The 21652-nt window shown below is 49.1% G+C and overlaps 4 protein-coding genes across 11 annotated transcripts; 2 read left to right on the forward strand and 2 right to left on the reverse strand.

Moving 5' to 3' along the window:
* Positions 1–516: 516 nt before the first annotated feature.
* LOC101073808 (oxysterol-binding protein-related protein 2-like) lies at positions 517–6430 on the forward strand. Of its 2 annotated transcripts, XM_003963534.3 has the most exons (15): positions 517–641; positions 910–1016; positions 1099–1210; positions 1508–1583; positions 1888–2022; positions 2113–2210; positions 2294–2476; positions 3118–3225; positions 3306–3395; positions 3473–3599; positions 4029–4148; positions 4462–4585; positions 4678–4768; positions 4848–4964; positions 5065–6430. In XM_003963534.3, exons 2-14 carry the CDS (start codon positions 980–982, stop codon positions 4948–4950), a joined length of 1404 nt encoding a protein of 467 aa, XP_003963583.1. In that variant the 5' UTR covers positions 517–641; positions 910–979; the 3' UTR covers positions 4951–4964; positions 5065–6430. The 2 variants fall into 2 exon arrangements, with proteins under 2 accessions (XP_003963583.1, XP_011601058.1); XM_011602756.2 differs by having other exon boundaries at positions 4848–6430.
* A 728-nt stretch (positions 6431–7158) lies between these two features.
* adrm1 (ADRM1 26S proteasome ubiquitin receptor) lies at positions 7159–10125 on the forward strand. Of its 3 annotated transcripts, none has more exons than XM_003963535.3 (10): positions 7159–7245; positions 7808–8026; positions 8113–8229; positions 8444–8564; positions 8666–8752; positions 8841–8928; positions 9047–9297; positions 9381–9538; positions 9631–9733; positions 9810–10125. In XM_003963535.3, the coding sequence occupies exons 1-10, from the start codon at positions 7186–7188 to the stop codon at positions 9911–9913; spliced, it is 1308 nt and encodes a 435-aa protein (XP_003963584.2). In that variant the 5' UTR covers positions 7159–7185; the 3' UTR covers positions 9914–10125. The 3 variants fall into 3 exon arrangements, with proteins under 3 accessions (XP_003963584.2, XP_029690343.1, XP_011601059.1); XM_029834483.1 differs by having other exon boundaries at positions 7204–7245; positions 7805–8026; XM_011602757.2 differs by lacking the exon at positions 7159–7245 and adding an exon at positions 7310–7424.
* On the reverse strand, positions 10098–15074 carry LOC101062006 (CDK5 and ABL1 enzyme substrate 2). Of its 4 annotated transcripts, XM_011602759.2 has the most exons (9): positions 14527–15074; positions 14218–14310; positions 13421–13498; positions 13179–13278; positions 12929–13097; positions 12755–12852; positions 12189–12295; positions 11894–12098; positions 10098–11587 (listed from the first exon to the last, which is right to left on the reverse strand). In XM_011602759.2, the coding sequence occupies exons 1-9, from the start codon at positions 15060–15062 to the stop codon at positions 11447–11449; spliced, it is 1527 nt and encodes a 508-aa protein (XP_011601061.1). In that variant the 5' UTR covers positions 15063–15074; the 3' UTR covers positions 10098–11446. The 4 variants fall into 4 exon arrangements, with proteins under 4 accessions (XP_011601061.1, XP_029690342.1, XP_029690340.1 ...); XM_029834482.1 differs by lacking the exon at positions 13421–13498; XM_029834480.1 differs by having other exon boundaries at positions 12929–13278.
* Positions 15075–15769: 695 nt separating this feature from the next.
* On the reverse strand, positions 15770–21366 carry xkr7 (XK related 7). 2 transcript variants are annotated; one of them, XM_011602731.2, is made up of 3 exons: positions 20837–21366; positions 18594–18793; positions 15770–18368 (listed from the first exon to the last, which is right to left on the reverse strand). In XM_011602731.2, exons 1-3 carry the CDS (start codon positions 21364–21366, stop codon positions 17413–17415), a joined length of 1686 nt encoding a protein of 561 aa, XP_011601033.2. In that variant the 3' UTR covers positions 15770–17412.
* Positions 21367–21652: the final 286 nt, after the last annotated feature.

Here is a 21652-nt window from a genome sequence, read left to right on the forward strand (position 1 = left end):
TTCATTTTCTTTTTTTAAACCCAGACAACTCTTACACGATACGCAATGTTTATTATTATTATTTTATATGGCAACACATAGTAGGCAAACAAATTGATTTTTATCTATCTATCTATTATCTATCCCTGAATATGTGTTGTTCTATTTATACGTTTCAGGGTTAAATTTAACATAGTCTGAATTTAGTAATGTGATCACAGCTGCCACCATGTGGCAGATTGAAGTAATGAAGGATTGCTTTAGCCAATTTTAATTACTGCTACTGATTTTTTTTTAATAAGTATATTCTTGTTATTTTTAATTTTTTTATGAGATCACAAATAAACCAGCCCTACATATAGCCCTAAAAATCTGATTTTTGTAGACACATAGAAACACATATTCACTATCATTCTAACCAAAAATGATATTGTAATAATACGAGAACTCTTTATTATTTCATCCTTAAACGATCTTTAAACGCGACTCTGTCTTTAAGTCGTAAACCTGTTTTAATTATCAGCGGTTGAGGAGCTGCGCTCTGATTGGTAGATGGACCTGTCAATCACGGTGCCCTTGCCGCCTACTTCCGCCCTGTGTCGGAGGCAGTGGACTCTTCGATGTTTACGTGTGCGGAGTCGTAATTTGTCCCCAAACAACGGGTATATTTTACCGACTTGTGTTGAAATCTTCCTGTCAGTATTCGCATACGCATTTTTAGCCGATCCTTGCTGTTTACCCTGTGACTGATGCTCCACCTCGCTTTTGACTGCCAGGATGACAGCTAGTTAGCCGGATAGCTCGCTAACCGACAGCTAAAGAGTCTTTGGATAAATCCTTTGCTGACAGCAAACTATAATAGAATCATTCAGCTTATCTGTGCATTGTTACGTAAATGCAGCCTGCTATCAACTGTCCTCTCTTGTCCAGGTTGAATGCTTGTCTGTGATGCTTGAAACGAGGCAGGTCTGCGGGGACAGAGATCGCTGGACTGCTCAGTATGAACAGCGAAGAAGAGTTTTACGACGCTGAGACAGGTGAGGCTGCGGACTGTTGGACTCTTCCCTGGACTGTTCCACTCTTCCCTTGATGCTTGACCCCCCCGCTCTTGCTCATCAGGGCTGGAGTCGGATGACTCCTGTGAGGTCAGTTTTAAAGATGCTCTGGTGTTTGACGGCACGAAGGCGTCCGACGGCAGCACCACAAGGGAGAATGGAGTGTGGGAGCGCAGGTAAAGGGTCATACACGTGTATGCATGCATGCATGTGTGCGTGCGTGCACGCATGGGTGTCTTTGCACGCCCTTGTTTGCAGATTCAGTATATGCACACTTGAGCCATGCATTCAGTGTGTAAGGTTAGATTTTGTCTCCACTTGAACCTTCTAACGTGGCAACAAAAGTATTACGATTGAGGTTTTTTTTTGTGTGTTCTATAGTGAGAAACTATTTTTAACACAAGCCCCAGATGCCAACAGACAAACCGTTTGAACTGCTGACTTTGAGATGTTGTTATATAAATGTGTCCCAGGAAGTCGCTGCCCGCCGAGATGATCTCCAGAAACAATTTCAGCGTTTGGAGCATACTGAAGAAATGCATCGGCATGGTGAGTCCTTATCTGCTTCCTCGCTCATCTAAGAGGTCAGAATAGAGGTCAGATTCTTTATTTTATATATATATATCGAACGCGTTTCTGCGAGATTAGTCCTAAACTCTTCAGTCTTTTCTGTCCCGTCTCACGTATTGCGTCCATTGGAAAGAACCAAAAATAGCCAGAGTGAACATCAAAATATGTCACATGTTTCTTTTTTCCTCTTCCTGCAGTTGGGAGGCTGGAATGGCGGGAATGTTTCATTCATTTACGAGAGGGGCTTTTCGTGTTTTAATGCTTTGGGTTTTCACTCGCGCAGGAATTGTCCAAAATAGCGATGCCAGTCGTGTTCAATGAGCCGTTGAGCTTTCTCCAGAGAATCTCGGAGTACATGGAACACACTCACCTCGTCCACGAGGCCTGCAGCTTGTCTGACTCAATAGACCGTATGCAGGTATTACGATCTGAAACCTTTTCTCATGTCAAACCTGTGCGTTGAGCTCATTAGATAAACGTTTTCCTCTCTTGGCTTCATATTTTACAGGTTGTGGCAGCTTTTGCTGTTTCATCTGTAGCATCTCAGTGGGAGAGAACTGGAAAACCATTTAATCCTTTACTGGGAGAGACTTATGAGCTCATCAGGTACAGACTGGTGGAGCACGGCAGGTCTGTCTTAACGGTGGATAAACCGAACTGAGGCCATTTTGTTGATTGACTGATTATAGGGAGGACGAGGGGTACAGATTGATCTCGGAGCAGGTGAGCCACCACCCGCCTGTCAGTGCCTTCCATGCCCAGTCTCTGAAGGAGGAGTTTGAGTTTCATGGCTCCATCTACCCCAAACTCAAGTTCTGGGGCAAAAGTGTGGAGGCCGAGCCCAAAGGCACCATGACCCTGGAGCTGCTGAAGTGAGTATCCATGGTGACGTTGCTGTGTCTTTTACCGTATTGGCCCGAATATAAGACGACCCTGATTATAAGACGACCCCCTCTTTTTCAAGACTCAAGTTTGAAAAAAGACTTTTTGAACACCAAATTTAATTTTTATACAGAAAATAATTACAGTACATCTGAAACAAATGATTATATCTTCGACCCACTTTTCTCCAGATTGTCGCTACATTTCTCTATTTTCTGTTATCTCTTCTCTTATTTTCTTCTCTTTTCCTTCTTACCGATATTTTTTTATTTTTCTTCTTCGTGCTACCGCTATTTTTATTTTTCTTCTTCGTGACAGGGGTTCGCTTTTCCCTGGGACGTTAAGTTCAGCATTCGCTTCAAATATATCTGGCGCCATCTAGCGCTGTGAATGGGTATAATGTCTAGACCGCGAATGTAAGACGACCCCCACTTTTTCAGTCTTGTTTCAACGCAAAAAACACCGTCTTATATTCGGGCCAATACGGTATTAAATTCGTTTTGTTGACTTTTTCATTCTCTCCCTGTTTCTTTTTATATTGGCTAGAGGGGGAAAAAATATCATTTATAAGCAGCCGTCATAGAACAAATAGGAAGCCAGTTAGCCTTTACCTCTACCTGGTGTCTTGCAGACATAAAGAAGCGTACACTTGGACAAACCCAATGTGCTGCGTGCATAACATCATCTTAGGGAAACTCTGGATTGAGCAATATGGAACTGTGGAGATAATCAACCACAGGTGTGTTGACAAGTAAGTTAAAACCCCAAACTGTGCGATTTCTTTTAAGGGTTGACCTTTTTATCTCTAAAATCCATCAGCACTGGCGATAAGTGTGTGTTAACCTTCAAACCGTGCGGCATGTTTGGGAAAGAACTTCACAGAGTGGAGGGTCACATCCAGGACAGGAGGTACGTGCACGTCCGCACCGATGCTGTCAATAAGGAGCGGCTGTGATCGATCGTCTGTTTTTGTGTTTGTGAAACAGTAAGAAGAAACGACGCGTGATCTACGGGAAGTGGACAGAGTGCATGTACAGCGTGGACCCCAGGCTCTATGAAACATACAGGAAATCAGACAAGAGGGCAGCAGGGGAGCCCAAAAAGCTGCGGACGGTTAGTCGCGCTCAGAGGGTCGACTGGCATAAGAAAAGCTGCTTTAAGTCTTCTCTCGTCTTTGGCACGTGTTGCCTCTGTCTTGCACCGATCTGTGACTCTGCCTTTGTTCTCAAATGATATCTTTTCCTTTCACAATAACGTGCAGTGGCTTTAGTAGAAGGTAAGGTAAACACGTAGTAAAGTACTCGTTATCTGTACTGTGCTGCTGCCGTCGTGTAGTTCCAGTTCTGTTCCAAGTGGAGTGTATGATTGGTCCATTGCCAGCACCGATCCGTCATGGCTTGCAATGACCTGCATTGTTGCTTGGAGGCGTGTTGAATTTGTGTCGGATGTGGTCGCGTGCATCACCCGTTTGCACGTGGACTGTGGGTGCTGTGAGCTTCCGCTGGGTTATTCCCAGACTGACGACGCCCTCTGTGTGTTCAGGAGCAAAGCTGCGAGGGAGAGGACGCAGATGAGATGCCCGAGGTTCAGGAGACTGTGACTGTGATACCAGGAAGTGCCTTACTCTGGAGGATAACGCCACGGCCGGCCCACTCGGCCCAGGTCAGCTCTTCGTCACTGTCTCTCGTCTCTACTTAAAAGGCTTTGAGTTCAGCCAGAGTTGCATGCAGATGTTCAACATCGAGGTGGTTTTTTCAGGACGATCCTTGTTCTGCTCAGAGCCTCTGATGAACTGCAGGAATGTGGAGAATGTTGCCCAGAACTTCACTTGAGCTCTGCACAAACCGTCGACAGTGTCGTGTGTTTAATAGTCTGAGACAGTGGCCATATGCTGTGTTGTGTGGAGGCATATTCAGATTATAAAGATTAATGCCGCTAACTTATCACCTCATTTTGTCTTTTTCTTCCTGAGTAGATGTACAACTTCACCAGCTTTGCTATGACACTAAACGAGCTGGAGCCAGACATGGAGAGACTCCTGCCCCCCACAGACTGCAGACTGAGGCCTGACATCAGAGCTATGGAAAGCGGAGACATTGGTAAGAAGAACCTGACGGCAAAAAAAAAAAAGGTTTCCACCTTTCAGGCTCCTTTAACGGCTAATTCTTGTACCCATTTGGGTATTTAACAGACGCAGCAAGTAATGAGAAGGAGCGTTTGGAGGAGAAGCAAAGAGCCGCACGCAGGGAGCGTTCGGTGGAAGAAGAGGAGTGGACGACCAGGTGTGTGTTACTGCTACAGCTTACACAGGTTCTCCTCCGTGTCCTGGTCATTCTCCAATCTCTTCCCGACTGTGTCCAGGTGGTTTCAGCTGGGGACAAACCCTCACACAGGAGCCGAGGACTGGCTGTACACGGGAGGCTACTTTGACAGGAATTACACCCACTGTCCCAACATTTATTGACACGTCGCTCTGCGGTGGGATTTTACTAAGATTTGTGCCACGCAGACACCGATGCCGTGTCTTTGTGTGAGTGGAGGAAAAAAGTGGTAAAATGTTTTGGTTTTTTTTTTTCAGATTCATAACTGTGAACTCAAGGGCACGGGCGACCTGCAAGTTAATGGAGAATTTTAGAGTTTACTTATTGTAAATCTTCATCTTTATACGCTCTAATCCCGAATCTGATAATATTGAGGGTTTTAACCAGTGGAGTGTGTGTTAGTGTGAGAGTGAGTGTGTGTGAGTGTGAGAACATGCTGCTGGACACAAACACTCTTACTCCTATATAATATAATTCGCTGTAATTCAGGTACTCCACCATAAATCCACCACAAACTTAAGTTACACCTAAACGTCAGGGTTTATTGAAAAGCATTACTTACTTTAACATAAATGTCTGTTTGCGCTAGCTGTAAACAAGCCGAAAAGATGTCACGAGTGTGATCATTTCTGTGACTCGAGACTTCGGAGTAGAGATGCAACAGTGTTTACTAGCAAAGCGTTAAGTCGTTGGTACCGACTCGTGTCCACCGTAGCGTAGATGTGTAGAAGTGATGCATGCTCGCTTGCCCATATCATTATTTACACAAGCTAAAGCCACGAGAGCCCCCTGTGCACTAAGCCTGTATTTTGTAAATGATCCATACGCATCATTAAAGAAAGGGATCTGTGGCAGATTGGTTGAAGAGAAGTCTAGATGCTAAAAGAACCGGGCGGAAGAGAGCCGGATAATATCACTTCTAACATTATTCTTATTTTTAATTGAGTCCTTCTGGCAAACATCCTTTGATCCTATACTTTTGGGCACTGACTAACCTGTAAATTGCTGATATTTAGACTTTCGATTTTAAATTATGCCGAATATTAGCCGTTCCCGTTAAAACAAGCGTGGTCACAGAATTGTTTCATGGTTCAGCGTCACCCCCCCCCCCCCGGTCATTTGCCAGTAACACTGTAGCTGTTTTAAACCTATGCAAATCAACCCTCCCAGCCTCTCCTCCTGAAATGTGAACATAGAAACACTTCAGTCCTCTGTAGCTTGTAGCCAACATGTGCTTCCAGCACCGCAGAGGCAGCAGGACATGAATATCTGCTTATGAAAACTCTTAACAGCACAGATTGTTCCTCTCAGTGGAGCGCCGACCTCGCAGCAACTGCACATTCGAACGCTCCCGGCTGCGGCGCACGTGTCGTGCGGGGAGCTTCGGCTCACGTAGCTGCTCTGCCCTGAACACAAAGCACTTTGTGACGCCTGCAGACACCAGTCGCAGGTCTGGTCCGAGAACACTCGCCTGGTCTCGTCTCCCCTTTGGCCTCACCTGTTTGAGAATGTTTACGTTGTTTTTGTTTGGTTCTCTTGTGTTTTTCCTCTTTATGCTGTAAACTCGCCAACAACCGTATGCATACGTGGCACTTTGGAGAAATAAACTCTGACTGGAAACTACCGGCCTTGTGGTGCATCACTTTTACCCTTCAGCTATGGCTCATGACACCAGCGTGTGTGTTATTTATACTTAGTCATAAGATATCTATAGGACAGAGGAGAAAACAAATGGAAAATGGGCCACAGAGGGTTTTATTGTATTTAAAATCAGAGCCTATGACTCAAAAAGAACATTTATGTCTAAATCTGTAGATTTTTCGATTGGAATTTCTCTACATAAATAATAATTTAAAAATGTTAATAAAATGTTGACACTATTGCTGTTTGGATTTTTTGGTCACAGTTAAATGCTTTTGCCCCCCAATCTTTGTCTCTTGGCTAATTAACCATTTTCAGGACCCATTAATCATAGAATGTGATGATTACGTTATGGTGATGAGGCAATGATCTTTAATGGATCAAAGCCAAAAGGGCTTTGGGATTCAGAAAAGTGCCCAGAGACTATTTTGATCGTAACAGACGCTATATAAATAAAGAATGATTGATTGATTTCGTCATAGAGTAACATACAATGTTATCGCTAGAGGTCTGAGCTCTCCGAGTGCTTTTCTAGTTTACTGTATAAGGAATTGTTTACATTTTATTGACACATAAATTACAAAGCCAATCTGTTTCTTCACGCCGATCCTAAGCAGAAGTAATAACTTCTTGCGCTTCGATCCTTCTGCATCGTATTTGCGAAGTGGAGGTTAAAACCTTTTGATTGACACGTCGGTCAGCAAATCAGAGCAAACCACCCCGACGGCTTTCAGCCAATGAGGAGCCTCTTCCGGTATTATTCATTTCCTGTTTCAGCGACGTTGCACTCAACGAATGTGAGTACAATCATCGGTTTATTTGATGTGTTTTCAGTTTATTACTGTTAAACAGGTGGGTTTTGGGGCGATTTACCTCGTTAAGATACACCTGTAGCTCATCCGTGTCCGCAGTGAGCTGTAACCAGGCCTATTTTTAAAGAGTGCAGAGTCATCTACGGGCTACAAGCTAAGCCACGGTAGCTATTTCATTGGGGGCTCTGGGATGATTTCTGCCCCCATAATCAGCTCAAATCTACGTTTTTAACCACATCTACTTGAAAATGGGTTACTCTCCTCTCGGCCTAGGATGATCTAAGGAATCTGCTCGCAGTTGTCATCCAATTTTTAACAACGGAAGATACAACAAGTGATCATTTTCTAAGTCTGTGACATCAGACGTTTCGCTCTGACGAAAACGCATTTTAATGTATAGATTCAGCAGGATGTAACTAAAAAAAACTACAATGTTTGCAATAGTGATGTGTGGGCCGATGATTGCATAGCCTGAAACACTGGAAAGGGTGAAATGTGCCCCGGAGCCAGTATTCCCTGTGTTTGATTGTGTCTGATCTCCCAGCAGATCTTCATTATGGCGTCTGGAGCTCTCTTCCCCAGCATGGTGTCTGGGTCCCGCAGCTCCTCCAGCAAGTACCTGGTGGAGTTCCGCGCTGGCAAGATGACCATGAAGGGAAGCACAGTGACCCCAGACAAACGCAAAGGTCAGGTGTACATCCAGCAGACGGACGACTCTCTCATCCATTTCTGCTGGAAGGATCGCACCACTGGGAATGTGGACGATGTAGGTCGCAGCTTGCATTTGCAGTTGAACCCGTCTCTATTGTCTTTGGGTTTTTTAAAAAAAATGTTAATTCCCCCCTCATTTAGGATCTGATCATTTTCCCCGATGACTGTGAGTTCAAACGGGTGAATCAGTGCACGACCGGACGAGTTTATGTGCTGAAGTTTAAAGCGGGCTCCAAAAGACTCTTCTTCTGGATGCAGGTACACATCTGGGTGGCGACAATAGCCTGAGCGACAATGAGCACATTTAATTCGTGTATTTATATATAAGTTAAGTATATTTTTGTAGAAAGTGCTAAATACATGTATCTGTATCGCCCTCTGGTGGTAGACTGCAGTAGGACCCTTCACCCTGCCTCTAGCATGCTGCCATTTTATAACATGTTACAGGAAGTCTGTCCTTTTCTAATGTCAGGAACCAAAGACTGATAAGGACGAGGAGTTCTGCCGTAAAGTGAACGAGTATCTCAACAACCCGCCCATCCCTGGTGCTCTTGGCAGTGGTGGTGGAGGACACGAGCTGTCTGCTCTGGGAGGTAAACGGTGCCTGAGCGCTGTCAAAAATGCCTTTTTTTTTTTTTTTTTTATAAACCAAAAAAGCACCTAAAGCTTGCGTTGTTTTACGTGTCCCCTCCAGGCGAAGGCGGTCTGCAAAACCTTCTGGGCAACATGAGCCACAACCAGCTGATGCAGCTGATCGGACCGACTGGACTCGGAGGGATCGGTATTCCAACTCTTTATCCCATAAAGCAGCTCGCCACCTGCCATCTCAGGAGATTAAGGGTGTATTTCTTTTGTTGCGTGACTGTCAGGTGGTCTCGGGGCTCTTGCTGGTCCGGGATTGGCGAACCTCCTGGGTGGCGGCAGCAGTGTCCCTGCAGCCAGCATCTCCTCCACAAGGTGTCTAATCCCTGATAGATGTGCTTCAGAGTCCTAACGGTCCCGATCATGTTTCCTGGTGGTTTTAATAGCTGCTTCCCTGTTCCCTTCCTGACTGTTTTTATTTTTTTCCCCCCAGTCCGTCCACAGCCGCGACCCCCACTTCCACCTCTGCTGCCAGCCGGGTCACCTCCTCGCAGGTGCCCACCACTCCCATCACCCCCATCACCCCCTCTGCTACCTCCACGGCCTCCCCCACGGCCACCACCCCATCCACTCCCGCGCCGTCCTCCCAGGCAGCAGGGTCGGCCAACCCCGCCCAGCCCATCCAGCTGAGGGACCTGCAGAGCATCCTGGCCACCATGAACGTGCCCGCCGGCGGCCAGGGGGGTGAGGGCAGACCGCCACGTTTAAGCGCCGTGAACTTCCTGTGTGCGTGAAGGAAAGATTGAGACCTTGTTTACTCCCTGTAGTGGACCTGACCAGCGTCCTGACACCCGACGTCATGGCTCCCATCCTGGCCAACCCCGAGGTGCAGCAGAGGCTGATGCCCTACCTGCCCAGTGGAGAGTCGCTGCCCCAGAGCAGCGAGGAGCTCAGCAACACGCTCAGCTCGCCGCAGTTCCAGCAGGTACACGTGGCCACAAATATCAGACCCCACTGGTCCCTGTGGACGCCGCTCCAGTTTTGTTGACATCACCTCGCCGTGCGTCTTTACTGCAGGCTATGAGCATGTTCAGCAGCGCTCTGGCGTCGGGCCAGTTGGGCCCGCTGATGAACCAGTTCGGTTTGCCAGCGGAGGCCGTCGACGCGGCGAACAAAGGAGGTCAGTGTGGAAACGGTTTGCTTTAGTAGAAAACCCCAAAATGTTTGCACTTGACTTGAACTCATCGTCATTGCAGACGTGGAAGCGTTCGCCAAAGCCATGGAAACTGAGACCAAGTCGGACCAGGACGGAGACTCCAAGGACAAGAAAGAGGAGGACGAAGACATGAGTTTGGACTGAGGCGTCCCTGCGTTGTTGGTTAACTCGTCTCGCTCCTGTTTCGTACCAGTTGTAGATTAAAGAAGTGATCAATATGGTAGAAATTGACAGATAATCATCTGCCGCGCGCTGATGTGTGTGTTAGCCAACCTGCATGACATTTACTGGATCCTTGTGACCAGAAAGGAACAGCAGATAAACGTGCTTGTGATTATAAAGTTGTTTATTTTCCACGTCTCTTGCACACCATAAATTACAGACAGGCAAAAAAAAAAAAAATCACTTCAGCGTTTGGAAGTGTGTCAAAAAGCATTTTACTGCATGAAAACAACAAATATTTACTTATTCAACAACATCGTCAGCCGTAACATTCTGACAAGAGCTACCGGAGTATTTTAACGTCCACGCAGCAGCTTGCGAAAAAGGTCAACGCCACCGACGTTTGGCCGTTCCACCGCCGCTGCGGTCGCAGGCACTTTCACCGCCGTACTCGTTACGACACACTAAACGTGCAATACTGCGGCGACGGACAGAGCTCAGCACACTGGAGCACAACAAGATGAGTTTATTTCATTTATCGTCCTTTACTGCTCCCAAATATGACCCTCAGGGTGCCACACGCCCCCTGGTGGTCAACTCTGAAGGCAGAAACTAACATTTAGAAGAAACCCTGCAAAAAGACGACTAAAGAGTTAAAGTAGTCGAGTGCTGCGTCGATTTGTGCGTGATTTCTGGCGTCGCTAAGCTCTCTCGGCCGCCTGGAAGGTCAACGCATTCTGGCACGTAACGCACAACAAACCGCACTTCTGGGGTCATTAGATGGCGCTCGAGGCCGACGGCCACCAGCGTGGCTCACTGACCACTGTCGTGGACGCGTGAGAGCGCACGGACACTACGGCGATTCTTCTTTGGGTTTTATTTTATGAGAAACGCATGAAATAAAATTCCTGAGATAAAAAATAAAATAAACGGGGCTGATTAACAACAAGCAAATCTCATTTCAGGACGTCACACTGGGCGATGGACGAAATAATAACATCCACTGTCCGTTTCCAGAGAGTTCTAATGACCTAGATTAAAACAAACACATTTTCAAAAAGGTCAAAAGGTCGTCTTCTCTGGTAACATGTTAAAGTATCACAGTGGCTTTAAAAGGCATTTACAAGTTTCACTGTACCATTAAACACACAATGGGCTACTTGGGGGTCTTCTAACACCACAGGTTGCTGGTAAAGAGGGTGGATTAAAAATAAAAGCACAATTAACGTGCTTGTTGAACATCTCTAACATAGAGGTCATCACAAGGTCGACACCAAACGTGTAAAAAGACATTCAGATAGACACCCTACAAAGTGTAAACTGCTCATTAAGTGGCGATTCAAGTCACGACACAGAATATAAATAGAACCAGTATTACTTGATTTAAACACAGCTTATTGACTGGTTGACACACACACACACACACACACACAGGCACACACACGCACGCATACACACGCACGCACACACACACACACACGAGTGCGCTGCTGCGTCAGGCTAAGCCCAGACAGGCTAACCTTGCTGCACCAGCCTGCGATAGTGTGGCATGACCTTGCTCTCTGGGAAGTAGAGCCCCATCTCCAAGGCAACCAACACAGGGAACTCCAGAGGTATCAGCTCTCGTCTGTTGATGCGGAAACGCTCCTCCAGCTTCTGTTCAGAGAGACAAAAGGTCAATAGGGACGGTAACATGACCTCCAACACGCTGCCCGTGTGCACATTTTCTGACCATAACATGAGGGTTGACAGTGATCACATGACAGACGGGCACGCCAGCACCGTATACAGTTGCTATAGTAACCACCTGTGGCAGGTTTCAGTATAGCTCCGTGAATGAGCAACTATGTGGTTTAATCTTCCTAAATGCTGAAGTTTGATGAGCCTCAACGAGCTGGCAGCTCCGCCCCCTCTGGCGGCGGCCTGCCGGTGGCGTGCGTCGCCGCTTCCGTGTTCACTCACGTCAATCAGCTGCTTGACTTCCGGCTTCCTCAGGTCGCTGCTGATCTTTGCGGCCAGCAGCACGCAAGCGGCAGCCACCAGCTTCCTGTTCTGCTTGTTCAGGCGTCCCTGCAGCACCAGTTTCTCAAAGTAAACAAAAGCCATCGCCGTGGTAACCGGCTGCAGACCAAACTCCTCGCTCACGGCACGCATCTCTCTTTTCAAGCTGGGGGGAGAGCAGAGGAGGGGGGGGGGGGTCATAGTCACAGATCTGACAGAGGAGGGGGAGCAGAAGACTCTAGAGGTCAAAGGTCACCTTCTTATTTTACTGAGAGTCAGCTTGATGTGAGGGAACCTCTCCTTGAAGGTCACGTTCATGTCCTTCTTCAGGTCCGATGGTTTCACGTACTCGATCACCGTCGTCTGCAGAGATGACCCGACGGGCCCGTTAGCACCAGAACTCACACCCCCGCCCCTTTCGATCTGTCAAAGATGGACCTGAAGCTATTCTGGATTAGAGGTTACAGCCTTGTGACGAGATCGGCAGAACTGTGGGAACGAGGCACAGTTAACTCGTTTTACAGGCTCCATTATAAAACAATTTACAAGTCAAATGCGAGCGCTCGTTCTCCTGAACAAATGATCCGCAGGAGCCTCCCTGTCTGCTCCAGGTTAAACTGCAGATTCCGCCTGTTCAGCATTAATCAGTGGTATTCTTGGTGTCAGCGGTGTAAAAGGACTTAGCACCCAATCAGAAACAGTAAAAAACAGGTTTACAGCAGCTGTGCCACACTTTTATGACATAGCCACATAAAACACTCCAAATATTGTAACAACATGGAGACGCTGCGGGGAAGCCCGACCCATCGGACAGACGCTCACCATGTAGGACGCGAATATCAGGACCCGCTTGTGCCGCCCACATGGCCACTGTGGGTCGCTGAGCAGGTTGGGATCGTACTCCGTCACCTCCTCGACGCCTGAAACACAAAAACCAGAGTCGGGAAAAAAACCCGGAAACGCCAGCGGAGGCGTGCGACTTCAGCGTGGGCCTACATGGCTCCTGCGCCGCAGCGTTGGTGGGGTGAGCGGAGGCGGGGTTCCTCTGCCCGCTGGCACGGAAGCGCGACTGGGGAGTCTGAGCGGCGCCGGTCTCCGCGGCGCCGGCGCTCTTCATCCTCGCCAAAGCGTTGGTCGGGTAGAGAAACTGAGCGTAGGACACCGTCTGAAACAGAGACAGAACAGAAGCGGGTGCAGCACGTCGGACGCGTTTCTGATCCTCGGCGGCCGGCGATTGGACGTTTACCTTCCCAGAGGAGCCTAGCTCCACCCCCTCCAGGGAGGGCAGCAGGTCCGCCGCCACCACCGACGGCAGCCTCTGTCTCTGGGCCTCCAGCTTGGGGTCGCTGTCCAGAGAGGCACAGTCACGTTATCATCACAGCACCGGCCGCACTCACACACGCTGCCTGACCGCGGTGATGATGGACCACAGAGGATGAGGATGGAAACAGAAAGGTGATGGCGATGGCGATGGCGCCGTCTGTGTACCTGAGGTGAGCGCTCTCTCCGTAGGGCAGCACTGAGAAAGCAGCATATAACGACCGCTTGGCACAAACCAGCACGATCCTGGTAGACAAAACAGACGGTCAGTCTACCGGCGACAGCCACAGGCTACATTAAATGAGGGCGACGCCCACAGAGCGGCGTCTGCTGAGGAACCGATCGAACCTCCCTGGCTTGTTTTTATTAATCGTACTCTCCCTCCCTTTTTCGGCCCCCCCCAAGCAAAAGGGCAACAAACGGAGGCTAAATGGTAGCGACCACTTACGCGCGTAGAAAAGCCAAAACCTGCAGCCACAAACCAGCGATCAATACCAGAGACCTCTGGGTGCCTGCCAGAGAAATCGGACCTCCCCAGAGCCGAGAGCAAACCGCGACGACAAAAAAAAAAAATCATCAGCGTCGACGTGAAATATCAATTTCTGACCGATGAACCGCTAAACGCGGCCGTGTCGCTCTTTGGCGTGTGGGGTGAAACCCTACAGAAGCATGTAAAAGCCCCTCGCCATGAATTAAGCCGCACCTTCGGGTTAATGAATGATTAACAAGCCCTGAAAGGGAAAGAGAAAGACTCCTCTGCAACAGATGGAAAAACACCAGACGTCATGACTGTGGGCGTGAGGTGTCAGGAGGTGAAGTGAGAGTCGAGACACAGAAACATGATGCAGGATGAGAAACAAAGCTAGTTCCACTCCTCTGTGTTGAACGCTAAACTAATAATCAGCTTATTGTAGCAACAACAGGGCGCCATTTATGAGTGACAGCCTCAGAACCTTCTGACCCACCTGCATCCCCTGGTATCATACTGCCTCATGCTCTTGATGAAGTGGACCTTCTTTGGCACTTTGGGTCCAGGAGATCCGGACACATTTCTCAGCCTGGGGAAGAAAAAAAAGAAGCACATCAGCATCGTGCGTGTGTAGTCCATGTATGTGACAGAATAACAGGAAGTGCAAAATCATACATTAAACCTGGAGAATTCCTAAAGCAGAATCTCCAAAACAGAACGAAACTTTTTTTGTAATCAAGCGCTTCTCTTATGCGGAAGTCGTCCAGCAGCTCACAGGCCCGATATAAGTCATAAAGATGTTCACCTCTGACGTGTTTCCAGATTCGTACCGGCCTGGACCGGGCTCACCGCGGCGGGTGTTGACCTGACATGGGCGCAGGGCTGATGGACGCCGGGCGCCGGAGACGTAAAGGTGTCCGGGGCGAGAACCTCGGCCGCACAGCCTCCCTCCAGGAATACCTCGTTGGCCCCGGAAAAGCCGGGAGACGTTACCGAAGACGGTCGTGTGGGGGTGATCGCCCCAGGAATACTGGAGATCGAGCAGCTGCCGGCGGGTTCCGTCACCTGGGCGACCGGCCCGTGGCTTTCCGCCGGCGGCAGCGGCTCGGCCGCGGGGCCGCCGGCACTGTCACTGAGCCCGGGCTCGTCGTCGGCGTTTTGGTCGGCGTGTTCATCGCGAGGCTGGTTGCGTGGCCGTCCGTCGAGCGAGATGTTATTGAGGAATAACAAAGCGGCTTGTCTCCTGCGGGAATCCTTGGTTTTCCTTCGGTGTTCTCGTTGTGTTTTTGCGGGTTGGTTGTTCCGGCCGGTAACCGGAAGCCCGCACAACCCGGTCGCCATTCCAGTTTGAAAAGTGGTGGAGCCTCGCACGATAATAACAGCTCGGTTGTCCCGCCCCCTTCACGCTGATTGGCTATAGAAAATGATATTACCCAAATAGTGTAAACTCTCGACGGTGATTGGACAATAGTAATAATATGATGGACGTAGTATAAATACCAGGGATTCACCGGAAAAACTATTTCTAATTCACATTTCACTTAACAATTCCAATTTTGTTGATACGTGAAACTAATAAAAATATCTATTTTACTTTCAGCCCAATTGACACTATACATAAAATTGAAGTATCTTAAGTGAAAAAGTTTGAGCAGATATTTCTGTGTCCCTGGCCTTCTTCTATTATACATAGTATAACATACTTTTTTAATTATATTTATATCAAATGTAGGGTCAGACAATGGTCAAGGTTTATGCAGCATTTGTTTCAATTATTTATTATTAATATTTTGATTTCTCTATAAAAGTGACCAAACAGGTTGAAGGTACCTTAAATGCTCTCAGGGAGTTTTGCTTTTCAGGAATTGACCCAAAGTCTGTATTTAGCATTTGCAAGTGTGTGAGAGCGAAGAGGAGCCGCAGCTCAGCAGTTGGCTCACTCTATTGCAGCTGCAGGAGATAAAAACAGCGACAGTGTTGCTGAGACCATAATCATACCGTGTTGGAAAAACTATATTAAAAAAGACATTTACAGAAGCGATCAGGTAAACACAATGGTCTTTATTCCAGCAACAACAAAAGAATGAAATTTTATTCACCTTTGACCTTTTTTCTTGCTCTGAACAGCAATCCTGGCATGACCAGTTTAAGGCTTTTTTGAGTTTGAGGTACAGCCTCGCACCATCCTGCCACTACAAGTGCATTTCACGGTTCACCGCGCTGCTGTCACATGACTGATTTGAACTCTGAGCACCATATTTGATGCCCAAGGCCTTTGTTACTGGACCTACGGTGGGAAAAAGGTGCTTATTTCACTCTCATCTGGAAAAATGGGCAGACTGGACAGTGTTTACAACAAAACTGTCATATCTCAGTGACTTTAAAGTAACTTTAAAGTAGCATAAATGCGCATGGCTTCCCCCGACTTTTACACGCACACGCAAACACACACGCGCACGCACTAAGGATCAATAATTTAAGAGGAGGTTATCAGTCATCACAATAAAAATTCAGTGCTCAAATAACAGTTAAACACCAGTGTATCTACAACTTCCACTTTTAAGTATCAGGTCAGATTTACATCCAAGGCATCTCCAGCATAACTTAAGTCGTCATTTTAGGCCTCTGGATTACTGAAGCGTTTATAGAATGAAAATAAAAAATAAAACGAAGAATGGAAAAAAAAAAAAATCCCCCAAATTTCCTCTAGAACAAGTAAACTAAGGTGTTAATAAAAGCACCACATACCTGTACTATCAGGAATACAGAAGCTATTCAGTTGGGAGTATGATGATAGAGTTCTGCTTTTTTCTCCTTTTTTCTGACAGCGTATGGATACAGTACGATTACAGACAGTGCTGTCCATCTGAAACTACGTCTTCATTGTACAGTTTCATTTACATTAAATTTCCACACGCGGTCGATAGAATACATCCTTTAAAGGTAAATGTTTATTCAGCACATGCACATTCTGGAAGGTGTATCCAATAATAAGGATGTCATGTCCCCGGAAAACGACCGATTGCTCGTAAAAGCACACAAAAATCTCCTTTTTTGTTCTGTCTCAATTAAGAAAAAGAAAGTACGAGAACTTCATCATTTGCACGAACAGAATGATAAAAACGAAAACGCTCAAAGCCTTTTTTCCCCCCCACAAATAATCACATTTTCAACTGTTTTTACATTCAACTCAAAATGTTGCTTCTGAGCCGCTTCAACATGAGTGAATAGTTATGGAACACGTGATTATTGACGCCTGTGCTGCCTTCGTTCCAGGGAAAGTTTCCCTCCTAGCTGCCATAAATAATCACACATGTTGAAGCTCCGCCTGGGGTTGTATTTTTTGGACTGTAATGTGCTGAAGGGTTGCTGAGGAGGACTTCCTGTCTGTGATTGAACGCCACCTCTCTGCCTGTCTGTGCTTCTGTCTTCACTTAGCTTCAGCGCTAACGTCCTGCACCACACCCTGACCTGAGAAACGATACGGAAACCAAAATATCGCGCCATCGTCGTACAACGTCACAGTACTTCGCCCGTAAAAAAAGGACAGTCTGCGTCTTCCTTCTCTCGTCTCCGTCGCCGTGCGAGCAGGCGTGGAGCTGGAACCGAGCGCGCTGAGAGTCACCCGCTGCCATTTCCATTGAGGCAGGCTCTTATTGGTAGGGGGCTGAGTCGCGGCTCCCTCCCCGCGTCACACGGTGGTCTCGTACTCCATCACTTCTTTGGGATTGCCCAGACAGCGGTACTGGATCCTTGGCGTGACCGGTGCGGCGCTTTCCAGGACGAGGATGGTTTTACGCAGCCTGCGGTCGATGAAATGGGCGTCCCAGGCGGGGTATTTCTTCCTGGGCAGGTCTATTCGGATGACAGGCCCCTCTGTCCTGGGTGTGGGGTGGTTCACTGGGGCGTGAGCACCCCGGGGTGGTCTTACCTGAAACACGTCTCCGTCTATGCCGGCCCCCTGCTCTCTCTCAGAGCCTTTAGTTCTCTGCAGGGTCCTGGGGGGGCTGCTCACCACGTCGGGCGGGTGGCTGGAAGCCGGAGAGCCCAGCGACTCCACAGGCACCTCCTTCTCCACAATATACCCCCACCCTGAGACCGGGCCGTCGGGGTGCAGCAGACAGTAATACACAAACATGAAGAAGGTGCCCAGAGCGTAGCTGCTGGCCACCACACACACCATGATGACGGCGTAGGACTCTGATGTACGGGAGCCGCGATACAGGTACCAGATCGTGGTGAGCGCCACGTTCTCAACGAACACGGTCAGGCTGTAGATGAGCATCCTGCACCGAGTGCGCCCCTCCCTCACACTGAACCAGCAGAAAATGTACACAACCCCCACCATCATGTTATAGATGATCTCCTCCCATTTGGACATGCAGAAGTCCGTTTCACCTTGGATTATCCAAAAGGTCATGATGCACCAGTGGGCCACGATGAAGATGCCAAAGTAAAGCTGGAACACGGAGGCGAAGAGAGCGAAGGCCAGGGTGCGGGCGCCGATGGTGAACAAGTGCCACAGGATCTGAACGACGACGGCCTTGTAGGTCATGGGCAGCTTATCGTCCCGGGAGTCCCTCAGCACTTTCTGATAGGAGGCGATCATCCAGGCGAGGGAAATCAGCGAGGCAGAAGCTGAAAGGCCTGCAGAGGCCGACAGAAGAGAAGCACTCAGAGAGGACAGGAATTACGAGCTACACAAGCCCATTAATCTCACCTCTCTGTCTAATCAGCCCAGATTAATCAACCACAACCACCCGGTATCATTTAATGACAGCAGACGAACTACTGAGCCATGTTTTCCCAGGAGAACCCGGAGTAAGGATCCATGTGAGCTGCCATAAAGACAAATAATGATGGGACACCCACCCTGAAGAGGCAGGACCTGCTTGGTGTAGATCATGATGCTGAGCTGCAGGACCAGCTGAGGCGCGCTCTTCAGGAAGGACTCCAGCAGGCGCAGCATGCTGATGTCGGCACTTTCAAACATCATGCGCCAGTAGAAGTGACGGCGCTCGGGGTCCCTGTGCCACCGGCTCTGCACGCCCAGGTACAGAGCGTGGACGTACCTGCAGACAGGCGGGCAGACAGTATTTACATGTTGTATCTGGGGCAAATATGAGCAAATATTTGGGAAACTTTGGGGTTTTTTTTAAGGATGTCTTGGGATTCACGGATGAACGTCAAACCCAGACGCACAGAAGTCATTTCCTCCTTATTCTGAAGGAGCCGACAGCATTACCGGGGGCTCCTCCAGAATTTAGATCAAACTGAGCTGCTCTGTTTTAATTTAAGAGGCATCGGCGGGCGGGAATGTGCGAAATCCCGCTTCACGTATAAGACAGAGGGCTGCAGAAACGGCGAGAAATGGGTCCAAAGAGGGAAGAAAGATATGTGCTCTCATTGCTGGATGAGAGATGATGCTCAGGGAAGCGGAAGAGCGGGCCATCAATCCCCTCCTGAGCTTTGCGGACTCCATTGTCGCTCCCACCTCGACTGGCTCCATAACGGCCTTTCGTAACCAACACGTGTCATCAGCACATTTCTGCACCGGTGCGCCGACATGTGACAGCTATGTGCGTGGTGCGGCAGCCTTGGAATGATCATTATGACACAGGAAGTGTTAAAGAAAATAAAAGCGATGGTTGCCACAGCGGACCGGAGCTATGAATGTGTCAGTAATTGCCTCGGGGAGAGGGGGCAGGAGACGCCATGTCAACAAGCTAAATGAACCACCAGGGAGCGTGTGTGAGTGTGAGCGTGTGTGTGCGTTGTTTTTGTGGTTCCTGCTACACAAACTGTGCCCTGGGACGCACAGAAAATAGAGCATATGTGCAGAAATGAGGGCCAAATACTCACGAGCAGGCGCACACAGACAATTGCCCCAACTCTGTGGGACGGCCCTGGAATTGATCCCCGCTCACCTGCCCGACGCGTATCGGTGACAGATCAGTCCCGAGTTAACAGCACGAGGCAGAACGCGGCGCTGATCCTCTTAATGTGCAGACGCGCAGGTCCCAGATCAGCAAAAGTTGAACGGGGCGCACGCAGCAGCTCTAATGGCATGACCGGTAATTCTGCGCTGCCGCGAGGTTTTAATGCGCTCCTGGGCACGCTCACGCCGGGAAGAAATCGGAAATCAATGGGGATATTACCCACAGGGCGGTCTAAGGAGGCAGGAAGCGCGAGGCCACAGGGGCAGACAGACGGGGGCAGAAACTTAGGGATGAATCAAGCGCTCCATCCGGATCCGGTTGCAGCGTTAACACTCGGTTTCTCGTCTCGTCATTCTGCAAACTACAACTTTCTCCTCCCACCTCCATTCAGCCGAATGCCTCCATCTGACTGGCAGCAGTTCAAGCCTGTCAAAAGCCATCAGGGCGCTGGAGGCTCGAGCAGCTGCTCACTACAGCTGAGTATAGCTGACCCACAGACCTACTAGCATTTGTGAGAGAGTTGCGCTTCAGACGTTCACAAGTTTGCTTTTAGTCTCCGAGCGCGGCTGGTATTTACACACGTTTGGAGAGAAACATCCAGGCATTCTAAAACCTGCAGGGGAGGTTTGGGAATATGGATTTTAGAGGAGGAAAAGAAAATACAGAGAAGGAGCCTGGAGCTGAGAGCTGAAAATACACCAGACAGCGACGGGGAGGCGGGTGAACATCACTGCGGGAAGGAAGCGACGCTTGTGAAGCTCCGGGAGGTGGAACCTTCGTCAAGACAAAAGGGAGCTTCATCTTTCCGTGTAAGGCGATTGGGGTGGGTGAGTTGGTGGTTTTCTCCTGGAGATGATTGACCTAAAAGCGCGTGTTGTGAGGGGAGGGGGGGGGTGGGGGTTCTGTCCACCCCCCCACCCCCATCCCGGTTTAGAAGCTGTGGGGGGAAAAAACGTCAAATAATGCAAAAAGACATTCTGGCATTTTGAGTCCAGATCCTCCCTGAATGTCCACGCTTCACAGGCTGCATGCGAGGATGCTGCGAGCTGCACACACACACACACACACACACACACACACACACACACACACACACACACACGCACACACACACACACAAAGGCGGAATGTGCTACCCTCCTTCCCCCTGATCCAATTACGGCTGCTGGAACTCACCTCCAGACCTGCGCCAGTTGAAAAATGTGAACGATGGCCTGGAAAAGCCACACGAAGACCCTGCAGCAGCCGCGGGCTCCTCCCACGGTGCCCGGCCCCGGCAGCACCTCGGCCGCGGCGGCGCGGCCAGCGCCCCGCTCGCCGCTGTCCTTGGTGCTGAAGTCCTCCTCCTCCGACGCCGCCACCACGGCGGCCGCCGCCGAGCCGCTCTCGACGCTTTCCGCGAAATCGTAGGCGAACCATCGGAAACTCAGGACCTGCACCACCAGGGACGGGACGATGACAAAGACCAGAGTCAGCGCGAAGCACCAGTAGTAAGTCCGGAGGTAGTAGTCCGCCGCCAGCCACAGGTCTGAGGCCCCGTCCGAGAAGAAGACCAGGAGGGCGCACAGCGTCCAGCAGCAGTCCGGGAGGGAGTAGCGCTGCTCGGCGGGACGGTGCCGGGGAGCCCGTGGGTCCGGCCCGGGAGGACACTCGGCTGGGATTTCGTTCCGTTGAGAGAGGGGTGCACCGTCAGATTTCGCGGCCATGTTTGTTGTAGGGAAGAGAGTGAGTAAGAGATGGGAAAATGATGGAAGGGGGAGGGGGGTCGCGCAGCGTGTGCGCCTGGATGCATGCGTGTGGGTGAGGGGAGGGGGAGGATGATGAGGGTCGGTTAGAGAGGGGAGTCACCGCCGGAAACCACACGGAGAAATGGGGTTTTAATTACGACCCTACCGGGGCAGGTCGCTACGGAAGCCTGCTTGGACCAACGATTCGGATATTTAATCTGAAACTACGCGACGTGGCGCGTCTCTTTGTCTTAGTAATTATATG

This window comes from Takifugu rubripes, chromosome 3 (genome assembly GCF_901000725.2).
Source record: "Takifugu rubripes chromosome 3, fTakRub1.2, whole genome shotgun sequence".
Classification (NCBI taxonomy): Eukaryota; Metazoa; Chordata; class Actinopteri; order Tetraodontiformes; family Tetraodontidae; genus Takifugu; species Takifugu rubripes.